This window comes from Trachymyrmex septentrionalis, unplaced genomic scaffold, assembly GCF_001594115.1.
Source record: "Trachymyrmex septentrionalis isolate Tsep2-gDNA-1 unplaced genomic scaffold, Tsep1.0 scaffold60, whole genome shotgun sequence".
Taxonomy (NCBI): Eukaryota; Metazoa; Arthropoda; class Insecta; order Hymenoptera; family Formicidae; genus Trachymyrmex; species Trachymyrmex septentrionalis.
The window spans coordinates 1,780,884-1,791,893 of record NW_017305779.1 but is presented as its reverse complement, the minus strand read 5'-3'; the positions used below and the strand labels follow the sequence as shown (position 1 = coordinate 1,791,893).

Sequence of the window (11,010 nt, the reverse complement as noted above, 5' to 3'; positions counted from 1 at the left end):
ATTTTATTATCAAAATAATATTTTCGAGCAGAATAATATAAAAAAAAATTACTCAATAATTAAAAAAAAAATATTCTTAAATTTACTTTTTTAAAATAATCATAATTATTTTTAACAGTATTCTACAACTTAAAAATATTAATTAGTAAATTAATTACATTTTTATCAATTATAAGTTTACATAGTTTGTGATTGTAAAATCAACACACATGTCAAATTGACAAATAATAAATGCATGAAGAAAATATCCTTGTAAATATTTATAGCTTCGCGGAAATGGCACATAAATTATCAATAGACAATTTTCTCATTTTGTCTGATGTCTCTCCGCATATAAATCAGTATTCGAGCCACGGTCTAGCTTTACCTCATTCGAACTTTGTGTAACTTTGGTGCGAAGACACACTTTAATGTTTCCGCGATCTCTTTCTTGGTGTTGTGCAAAATGCACTGAAAAAAAGAAATAAAATTATAACAAGGAAATTCTGACTCACCGTGTAACATACTTTATCAATCATAACTAATACTCTTGTTATCTTTTTCCTCGTGCAAGATCATCTTTCACTCGCGTGCACTAATAAATATACGCTAACCGTTTTCGCGTTGTCGCGTTAAATCATTGATCGATACACTAGTCGTACCTTTTGATTATATAGGTGATTTACGAAATCAACTGTGGCTGGAATAGTGAGATAATTTAAAGAATCAATCTGCCAGCCTTCGTTAGTGGTCACGATAAATTTTGACGTTGCGGCTCTTTCGCATTATTAACAACTTCTTAATTAAATTTTCTACCGTTCTCTCCATAAAGACTTTTAAATAAAATTGAAATATTTACTTCAATCATCGAAATTAAATTAATAATGGAGACTACTGGCAATTTTTCTGCAGATTTCATTGCAGTTCCACAACGATTAGCATGTTTTTCCGAAATTGTAATTAAATGTACTATGTTATTTTCAAATTATTAAAACAAAAATTTTTATTTTAATTTTTGAATAAAGTTTGATAAATATTGAAATGACAGATGTGTGCAATTTTATACCAATTCTGATGGAAAATTAATATTCTTTCTTCCATCATTTTTGTAACTATTAACGTTTTTCAAGTCCATGTTTCTTCAGTTTTCTTCTGTAATTTAGAAATCTCTTGCGACCAATAGAGATCTATCGCTTCTCAAGCACAGGCTATCCACAGAAAGTTCTTAAAAAATTCCAAAAGTTTTCCCGAAACTTTTCCGAAGTTTAAGTACGTCGCGGAATCAAGACGGGTTGCGTCGAATTACGAGGATCGTGAGAATTACAGTCCCGCTGAAGATCACGAAGAAATGGCTGAGGACCGCGAGCCGTGAAGGACCGAGAAAGGAAGCATATCACGTCGCAGGTGCGCACTTGGCGCTCGTCGGCGGCGGACTGGTTACCGCGAGTAAAACTCGGGAGACTGTAGTCGCGGCTAAGTCTCGCAGATATTAAACATTTTGTAGCTATAAGCGCGATCGTAATTCGATGGCAGTTACCCAAGATCTAAAAAGGACCGAATGTCAAGCTCAATACGCGTAGATCGTGCATACCATCGTGTCCGGTCGCGGTCCACCGCCAGCGAAGTCACCCTCGACGGCCGCAGCTCCCACAAGGGATGCGTTCCATTTAACGTTCGCAATGCTCGCTTTCATCGTTTCATTTTTGTTTAATATTTGATAAATAACAAAGATGGAATGATATTCGCGAATGTACACTCAGAATTATTTAAAATGAAGAAATCGTTTCTTTCTTGATTTTTTTAAGTTAAATTGTAAAAATACTTTTGAGGAAAATAAAAATTTACTTAATTTCTCAAGAAATATGTGATGTTCAAATCGAAGAAATTTTTCTTTAACCATAAAACAATGCACAAGTTTTTTTTATTCAAATAGATTTCTTTTAACCAGAGAAATCTTTCTCTAGGTGTTACAAACGTTAAGTAGATGTTACAAATGTTAAGTAAACGCACTCAAGAAGGGATATCGAAGCGCATTCCATCAAACAACTTCTACTTTCTCAAAACAGAGAATGAGAGAAAAATTAATAGCATTAATAAAGTCTAAAAAACGTTCAAGAAATATTTAAAAGATATTTAACGTGTAAGATTGCATTTATCAAATGTTGTGTCTTTACAAATATGTTTTATACTCTCATGTGTCATTTGTGAGAGTTAGTCCGAATCTACAATAAATTTTTAAGCTTTAAGCTATAAGAAATGGACAAATTACGATCGATTATTCTCCTCGCATTCAATTGTAATTGGCTAATTTTTTAGATTTCAGATTAAACGATAAGAAGAAAATACAAATTAAGCAATTTTAATGATTTCATATACCAAAAAACTTTTGCAATGCTTTTATTTATTCTTTTAGTCAATTATATAATTGTTGAGTTCATAATTTTATAAATTTTAAACTATTTTTATTATTTAAATAATACCTTAAATATTTTACTCCACTAATAATGCAAAGCTTTGTATGTAATGTTATAACTAAAAATTTTAATTTAATTAGAAGAACGAAATTTAAAAAGAAATCCTTTGTAATGTATGCGTTTTATGTATTGTAATCTATGATACGCAACTGATTTACACGTTAATGAACGTTTTTATATTGTTATTCGAATATTGAAAATAATCCAACTTAAGATCGAAACGTCTATTATAGTTTTATATATATATATACAAGAATTGTTGAATGGATATTTGTACGTAGAACTTGCGTTTGATGGCTTTTAAGCTTTTTTATTAGTTCGTATAATTAACTTTATTCAAAGTGTAATTATCTTTTTTATGATTTTGTTTAAATTCATCTGAATCTTTACTAATATAATTTTACCGAACAATTTCAGACGTACTTGCAGAAATGCAACAGTTTCCACGCTGCAATCTAAATTTGAAAAACCAAGAAAAATGACTTGTGGCGCTATCCTACAACAGAACCCTGAATCATAATTAAGAGTAAGTGATAATTATCTTCTGTAGATAATAAGATATTTGAACAATGTGTGACGTTCATGAGGATTATTATAACCTAACATTTCTAGGTTTAAGAAGCTTAGTAAGATTATTAAAAAACGATTACTAAATATATCAAGGACACAGTACCTAAACATCATATAATCTCAAAGAGAGTTAAAACAGAAGAAGGTTTCTCTCTGATTGAAGGCATTAAAAGTCTTATTAATCAGTGTCTTATTAATAAAAAAAGAAACTTGTCATTGACCAGCATTGACGAAGCGAAGCGCAATACAAAACACTATTATCAATTTATAAATTTCTTTTTATCATGGAGTGTGACAATTCGATATTGATGCAAAAGCAGGTGCGAGATAATTCGGAGGACTTGCAGAGTGAATTTCTAGACTTGAAAAATTGGGAAGAGCAAATGAAACGGAAGGAACAAGAAATACTGAGTGAACGCAATGGACAGGTATTTGTTGAAATAGAGAAAAGTAGATAGATTAAAACGATAAATAATATTGAGAACTAAATAATAGTATCATGAGTTTAATAGTATCATATTTTATATTTATAACACAAACTGTAGAAATTTAAGCCTTAAATGGTCTAGCTGGATTTTAAATATTGTATAATTCTTGTGTAAATTTATATACTATGTATGTAGTCCTTAGAAACACACGCCGATTTTATATTTATACTTGATAATAATATATATTATACATTTCAGCAAATTATACCGCCTGTCAGAAGCAAGAATAAAAAGAAGAAATGTTCAGTAAAAGAAAACAAAATGTCAAACAATTCTAAACGAATAAAATCGTATGACTACACATCGTGGGATAAATTTGATGTTGTTAGTGATATCATTTGTATAACTTGAAGTTGTGCAAGTTCTTATCTAAAGATTTGAAATTAATTTATAATAAATTGTTGCACAGGATGAAGCATGCAAGAAATTAGAAGATGAAGAACAATCTGACGAGTCTTCGGATGAGCCTTTGTCCAAACAAGAATTGGAGAAGGACTATAGCAAAGCGATAGAATATAAGCAGCAAGGCAATGACTTTGTGAAGCAAAAAAAATGGGACAAAGCGATTGCTTCGTACAGCGAGGCAATAAAACTTTTTCCTTATGATGCTATCTTTTACGCTAATCGTGCACTTTGTTATTTAAAACAAGACAAGTAAATGTTATGTTTTATGAATATGATAAACGGATCATGTTAATTTCTATTGTTATGTAACAGCTACTTAATGTTCTTATGTTGCAGTTTGTATTCAGCAGAAGCAGACTGCTCATCTGCAATACAATTGGACGAAACTTATGTGAAAGCTTATCACAGACGAGTAACAGCCAGACTAGGATTAAAGCAATTCGATGCAGCATTAGAAGACGTAAAGAAGATTACAGAGTTAGAACCTTGTAACAAGGAAACCGAAGTCTTGCTTAATCAAATTAAAAAGCAGTTTGGAGATGTACGTATTTTTTATTATTATTGAGATGTAAATTTTGATAGTTATATATATATATATATATATATATATATATATATATGTATTACATACACATATATTTTCTAGTCATTTATGTCCAAAAAAAACATATGTACAACTGATGTATCTGATAATAAAAAGATAAATGAAAAAGTAGTTGACACTAAGGAAGATCAAAATAAAAAGAGTAGTATAAATGCAGATAATAAAACTGTAAAGCCAACAAGTCCAACAAATATGACAGAACCAAGGAAAAATCGATGCATTCCAGATTGGCTACCCGAAAAGGATAATGTTGAAATTGTAGAACCTATTGAAAAACCTCCACATTTACGTTCAAAAGTAAATTTGCGCTATTAAGTTTATGATATATATTTGTAGCAATATAACTAAATTTTGATTTTAATTAGGAGCCATTGAAAAGGATACCTGTGCAGGAGACTGATTTAAGTAAATCTTTTAAAGAAAAGATCAAAGTAACATGTAATAACAATCAAGTAGAACTGAAAAGCAATGAAACATGTAAATCAGAAGAAAACTTTATTGAAAATTGCAAAGAAATGCCTTCTATCCCTATCAACTCAGTACAATTTTTAATAAATTGGAAAAAGTATACCTCATTCGATTTTCGATACAGATATTTAAAGGTAAGTAAAAAACTTTGCATATGAAGAGTATGAATTATATTGAATTTTTTTTAGCAAATACCATCAGGTAGCCTGCCTAAAATATTTCAAGATTCAATGGAACCTGATATCTTCAGTGGTATCTTAACAACGCTCAAGACAGAATTTATGAAACGGAAGGAACCTATATTTTCGTATTTAAAAGATCTCAGTAATATTAAGAGATTTAGGGCATTTATTATGTTCATCAGTAACTCTGAAAAACAAGGTGTGTATAACGATGTACATTTTCTCTTGCATAATGAATGTAAAAATAATACTAGCTTAAAATATTTTTAGATCTGAAGCTTATGTTCTCGTATTGCAATACATCTGAAAAGATATCTGAGGAAGAAATTACAGATTTACAGGATAAATATGAAATTTAAAAAAACTTTAAATTCTAATAAAAAAAAGTTACGAATAAAATGAGATACTTAAGTATTGTAACAAATGGATTTTGTTGACAAATGAATAAATTTTTTTTTAATTATGTGCAAACATTTACTCATATTTTATACTCATATTTTATGATCAAACAGTTTTAAGAAAAAAATTTGTTATAGAAAATTTCTAAAAATTTATCTATATTTTAATATATATATAAATAATATTTACAAAAGAAATATATAAATATTATATATTCAAATATTGTAATTACATAACTGACAAATAAGGAAATTTTATACACGAAATTCTATTTATATAGAGAATTTTTTCGGAGCTATATGATTTATGATAAAATAATTAATTACGTATTTCATAATAACTTATAAAAATATTTACATTCCAATATATAGCGATATAATTACATTATAAGTTACCACTAAGTAATCGCCGTATTTTTTGATCATTTTTCATAATTTGCGCCTTTACTTGACGTATTTTATCTAACTGAACCTTCATGTTGCTATCAATTTCTTTCAATGTTTCCTTCATAGGTTCTATCATTTCTTCCGTTTCTCTAAAAACAAAAAAAATTCCATATTAATTTTCAGAATAAAGAATTATTCGAATTATTTATTCCGAAATGAAGAATCATTATAATTGTTTATTCTCAATTTTATTATATGTACTTTGTGCATATACTTTTATACGTACTTTTGTTCTTCTTCCAGTTGTTCGCTTAATTGGCGATATTGATTTCTCCAATCCAATAATTCTTTTTCCATCATTTCTACGTCTTCCTAATTAAATTTAATTTCGTAAACAGATCGATAGTATAAGAATGTGTGTGTGAAAGTATATATATTACCTGTACATAATCCAGTAATTTTCCCAAAGGATTTGTCGTTCGTGTTAATGTTTGTATAGTTCCGCGTAATTTATCGATTTCTTTAGCTGCTGTTTCTCGGTCACGTTTCGAACCTGATTCCCACGCCTGGATCAAAATGCATTTATTCAATGACAATTCACTCAACGTTGTATGTTAAAATTGTTGCAGTAAAAATCAATAAGGTAAAAATAAAAAATAGAAGTAATAGTAACACATTTTAATTCTTACGATATCGACTTTCTTCGGCAATACATCGACATTATCCGTGTTGACTAATTCTCTCTGAGTTTCTAAGATTTGAGCCACAAGATGCCCATGTTCTTGCATCAGCTGATTGTCTATCTTATAATCTCCATTCTCTAAAAGATCACCACCACTTCCTTTCGCTTCCATCACTACCATATCTTCCGCATCATCATCATCGTCATCCTTCAAGTCGGAATTCTCTACGATAACGCTGATATTTCCTAATGGTGTTCTACAATCGTATTTTGAAATTACTTATAATAATTCTTTATTTAACATAAATTAAATTATAATTATCTTACTGTATTTCTTCATTGACTATCATCTCTGTCTTTGCTCTCATTCTGGGAGCTGCCGGCCTAGCACTGATGGGTCTGGCACTAGGTGGTCTTAAAGATGTTTTAGGTCTCACAATCGGTTGTTGTGAAACGCTAAAATAAAATTTGAATTTAACATTACTACTATAATTTCGTTATCAGCAATGAACTTATAGAACTAAACATTACGTCATTTCAGTAACTTCAGTTTGAGATCCTGTAAGCTCTGACGTTGGTTGATCGCTTCTTTCAATGCTTTGTTGCAACGCATTGTCCTCTTCTATTCCATTTTCCTTAATCCCTTTAGTATAATTACTCGTTATTGGTTTATTTTCGTTATTAGATATCTGTAAAGATATATTTCTTTTTTTTTCTTGTGATCTATTCGCTAGTACCATTTTTCCCTACCGGAAGTACTTTTATATTATACCTGTTCTTCCTTCGTCAGATCATTGGCGTCTGCTAAAATCATAGCATCCTGCTTCACTTTGGCGGACGAAGAAGGCCTTCTTCTTTGTGCCGAAGTAGGAACTTTATTCTGAACTGGCTATGAATACAATAAAAATAAGTTGTATTTTAAATGTATGAGTTACGTTAAACCACATACTCTCTTTCTTGAGAAAAAAATATAAAAAAATTATCTTTTAATTACAGAATCAAGCAGTTTGTGAATTTAAAATAAAAAAAACTAGAACTTTAATTTTCTTTAACAAATATTTGTTTTAAAAACTCTATTGTTCAAATCAGTGACGTGCAACCTGCGACACATGTATAAGTTTTTTTGCAGTTCATTGACTCAGTTGAAAATATAAATATTTTCTATTTTATATAGATGAAATAAACATGTGATCCGAAAGATTTTATCTATTTCTAAAAGTGGCTTTTTGAAAATGATCTTTAAAAAAGGTTCCGCATCGCTGATTTAAGCGATATGAATTTTTCTTTAAATTTTTACTTCAGCTGGTGGGATATCTATGGTCTCAATATTTTTTGAATTTTCCTCCTTCCAATCATTCCCTTTTTTTGCTTTGTTCTCTTCAGTTCTGTCATCTTTATCTCTTTTTGCTTCTGATACTACTTTCCCTGTGCTAGAGGACCTTTTCTTTTGCTCCACCGAGATCTTATCTTTCTCCGATGATTTCCTTGTTTGTGAAGACTGTCTTGATGCAGGCTTCTTCGAAGTTTCCTCTTTAGTCATGGATCTTGACTTTGATACCTTTACTTTTTTTTCTAAACCCTTTTTGTAGTGGTCAATTGCCTCCTTGCTACTGACCTAAGTAAATAAACGCACTATTAATTTACTTTAAAAGTGATTTTCTACTTAAATAGCAAAATATATTACTTTCTTATCAAGGGCTTTTCCAATGGCTTGCAACAGCTCATTTGTCTTTGTAGGCTCTTGACCAGAGATGATTTTACTTGCTCTGACCATTAAATTAGCACCCGAGATTAATTCTAATACACATAATATTCATATAATACATTTAGACATCATATATACAGTGACAGAACATGACAGTTCAGTAAAATTAAATACTCACTGACGACATCAATGAGTTTTGTCAAAAAAGCAAGCTTAGCTTCCTTATTCTTTATATTATCAGAATTTAACTCTTCCTCGCTAAATAATCCTTCTAAGAAACTAGTCTCTTTAATGATCTGAAATCAATTTTCAACTACATATAATATTTTAAATACAAGTAGGACTTATATAAATCTATATTCTGGATAAATTTAAGATAAAACAATTTTCAAAAAAGAATTAAAAATTTATTTCAGTATCTAAAATATTGTGCACAAGTAAATTACAGCTGTTATAATATCGTGGAGGAAGCGAAACGGCGGCTTGCGGAGTAGTTTCTCGGTCAGTGGTGGCTTCTTGAAATATTTTCCGAGTAAATTCTGTGTTTTCTTTATCACCTCGGGTCGCACCTCCTCTGTCATCGTGATAATTATTTTCCTTTTCTTTCTAAATTCTGTCTAGTGAATAGTGATTGACACATGTGTACATACAACACTTGCGGCGATTCATTGTAATGTCAAACCGTTGCCAGGCAACACCGAACATATAACACGTGACACTGCACGTGAGTACCCACAGTGAGAAACCTGAGAGGCTATGCCGGTCTTTTTTTACCATCGAAATTAGTCATACGCTACCGCCAGTAGCCATCCATTTTCAGTTTGAGAACTACGTAACTACGTACATTCTCTGACACTATCGATAAATTTTGACGTATCGTTGAAAGTAGATGTGGTTCGTTTCTGTACTCTCTCGAGTTTCTCTCTCTGGTACTCACATCACGTGTTGACCATGCGATCAGAGAGAAACCTCTCTGACGCGATCATGCGTTGATTGTATTTAGGTATTTTTACAACACGTACAGGGATTTTAGTGACTAGGGAGAATATTGCTATAGCAGTATTGCTTTATTGCGACCATTCACTATCTATGACATTTGCGACATTGCGCAATATGTTTATGGAAGTGAAGAGTGAGAAGTGAATGTACAAGGAGGTTATCCTAAGAGGATGAGTGTCTTGAATTTGCTGCCTGCTTTATCGCGGTAATTATGACATTTTAAGTAATAATGTTAATCTAAATTCAACGTTGAAATAAATTATTATTTAAATAATAATTTAACTAATTGGGTTTTGATAAAAGAATTGTGCATTATCAATGTGACTAAATTGTACATTATCTTTAGCATTGTTCGTTTTGTCTCTCGGGAATTGCTTGGGATTGTAATGATGAATATCATATGATGGATATCGTACGTAATGCGAATCCTAAGTTCGCTGGATTCGTCCGGAGCGATCCCGAGTAGCTCCCGAGAGTCAAAACAAACAATGCTTTTTTAAGTTCGATAGGAAGACTCTCACGAAAATTAATCTACCGTTTTTCTTTCAGACTATCGGTGTGCACTATACCTGGCATACGAAACATCTCAGCATGTACCGATCCACTGTACTTTAGAGTCAGCAGTGTACTTTTGTAAGTCACCATTGTAAATTTCTTGCAGCATCTGATGTACACATTATAGTATAATTATAAGCATGTTGTAATTTTCTTTTATTTATTCTTTAGAGGAGAACCGTTGAAGAAAAAAAAGAAATTAGATCCTGCAATTATCAAGGCAAGAGAAGAAAAAAGACGAAAAAAGTTAGAAAAACAAATTCGGAAAATGGAAAAGCAATCTAAACAATTAAAACCAATCAGCGAGTTGGAAGTGCCATCAAAATTAATAGAGGAAAGGGAGTAAGTTTTCTATGCAAACAAATTATATGCAGGACAAGTATAATGATTAATTTTATAATGTTCTTATGCCTGCAATTTATTAACTGGGAACTGATTTCAGGCAAAGACTGCGAAAACTTCCACCGATATCAGAAGAGGAAATAGAATCTAGAATTTTATTGCAAAAGGATTGGAATAGATACAAATCTCAACAGCATTTAGCTAATATTCAGGCAATAGATTCTATCTTTTATTCGCAGCAAAAGGCACTCGATGAGCTAAGGGCAGAATCAGAAGATTTGTATCAAGAAGCAATTCAAGTAATTAATTATTTAATTTACTCAAGTATAAAAAAAAAATTATACTGAGTATGATTATTTATATGTTATAATTATAAGCAATTTTGTATAAGAATCTATTACATGATTTAATTTTATTCATCTGTGTATGTTTTAGCTGGATTTAGGGCTTTTACCACATACAGCGAAAGGACCATTAAAAACACCTCCAATAGAAAATTACGATAGTCCCGATGGAGAATATACAAACACCACTCGGAAATTTGATGGAGAAGAATGAGTGTTTGATGCTGCAAAAGGAGATTTTTCCATCAAAGAATACAATTAAAAATCAAGAATACAAATAAAACATGTATTTCAAACTCGAAATCTGATTTCGTACATTTAATAGTGTTACATGAATCTAATAGAATATAGGAAGCGATAGAAGCAAATAAATATTTTAATATATGAAGAAAAAATATTTTCTTTCATTTTTCAAGAAGAAAATTTAC

General features: G+C 30.7%; 4 protein-coding genes across 4 annotated transcripts in view; 2 read left to right on the top strand and 2 right to left on the bottom strand.

The window, feature by feature from the left end:
• LOC108752649 (bestrophin-4-like) overlaps positions 1-1,444 on the bottom strand; it is a 10,916-nt gene extending 9,472 nt beyond the window's left edge. Inside the window, exons 1-2 of the mRNA XM_018493648.1 lie at positions 1,046-1,444; positions 495-679 (exon numbers count right to left, since the gene is read on the bottom strand). The gene's annotated coding sequence lies outside the window, so the exon portion shown is untranslated. The remainder of the gene's footprint in view (positions 1-494; positions 680-1,045) is intronic.
• A 1,621-nt stretch (positions 1,445-3,065) lies between these two features.
• On the top strand, positions 3,066-5,543 carry LOC108752487 (RNA polymerase II-associated protein 3). The gene is made up of 8 exons (XM_018493331.1): positions 3,066-3,451; positions 3,710-3,835; positions 3,921-4,165; positions 4,253-4,457; positions 4,563-4,817; positions 4,886-5,122; positions 5,177-5,369; positions 5,441-5,543. The coding sequence occupies exons 1-8, from the start codon at positions 3,308-3,310 to the stop codon at positions 5,527-5,529; spliced, it is 1,494 nt and encodes a 497-aa protein (XP_018348833.1). The 5' UTR covers positions 3,066-3,307; the 3' UTR covers positions 5,530-5,543.
• Positions 5,544-5,953: 410 nt separating this feature from the next.
• Positions 5,954-9,039, bottom strand: LOC108752513 (TRAF3-interacting protein 1). Its single transcript, XM_018493361.1, has 11 exons — positions 8,789-9,039; positions 8,521-8,638; positions 8,322-8,434; positions 7,935-8,252; positions 7,410-7,526; positions 7,169-7,326; positions 6,965-7,093; positions 6,645-6,894; positions 6,396-6,521; positions 6,242-6,327; positions 5,954-6,104 (listed from the first exon to the last, which is right to left on the bottom strand). The coding sequence occupies exons 1-11, from the start codon at positions 8,921-8,923 to the stop codon at positions 5,954-5,956; spliced, it is 1,701 nt and encodes a 566-aa protein (XP_018348863.1). The 5' UTR covers positions 8,924-9,039.
• Positions 9,040-9,381: 342 nt separating this feature from the next.
• Positions 9,382-10,962, top strand: LOC108752509 (39S ribosomal protein L40, mitochondrial). The gene is made up of 5 exons (XM_018493355.1): positions 9,382-9,546; positions 9,891-9,974; positions 10,068-10,238; positions 10,339-10,537; positions 10,674-10,962. Exons 1-5 carry the CDS (start codon positions 9,512-9,514, stop codon positions 10,794-10,796), a joined length of 612 nt encoding a protein of 203 aa, XP_018348857.1. The 5' UTR covers positions 9,382-9,511; the 3' UTR covers positions 10,797-10,962.
• The last annotated feature ends 48 nt before the right edge of the window (positions 10,963-11,010 follow it).

Bases quoted from the DNA above. Each gene is read 5' to 3' on its own strand.
- LOC108752509 (XM_018493355.1), top strand. From the start codon at position 9,512: ATGAGTGTCTTGAATTTGCTGCCTGCTTTATCGCG. The intron at 9,547-9,890 runs GTAATTATGACA...TTTTTCTTTCAG, and splicing joins TTGCTGCCTGCTTTATCGCG to ACTATCGGTGTGCACTATAC. The intron at 9,975-10,067 runs GTAAGTCACCAT...TTTATTCTTTAG, and splicing joins AGAGTCAGCAGTGTACTTTT to AGGAGAACCGTTGAAGAAAA.
- LOC108752487 (XM_018493331.1), top strand. From the start codon at position 3,308: ATGGAGTGTGACAATTCGATATTGATGCAAAAGCAGGTGCGAGATAAT. The intron at 4,458-4,562 runs GTACGTATTTTT...TATATTTTCTAG, and splicing joins TTAAAAAGCAGTTTGGAGAT to TCATTTATGTCCAAAAAAAA. The intron at 4,818-4,885 runs GTAAATTTGCGC...GATTTTAATTAG, and splicing joins CTCCACATTTACGTTCAAAA to GAGCCATTGAAAAGGATACC.
- LOC108752513 (XM_018493361.1), bottom strand. From the start codon at position 8,923: ATGACAGAGGAGGTGCGACCCGAGGTGATAAAGAAAACACAGAATTTA. The intron at 8,435-8,520 runs GTGAGTATTTAA...TATGTGTATTAG, and splicing joins AAAACTCATTGATGTCGTCA to AATTAATCTCGGGTGCTAAT. The intron at 7,094-7,168 runs GTAATGTTTAGT...ATTTTATTTTAG, and splicing joins ACTGAAGTTACTGAAATGAC to CGTTTCACAACAACCGATTG.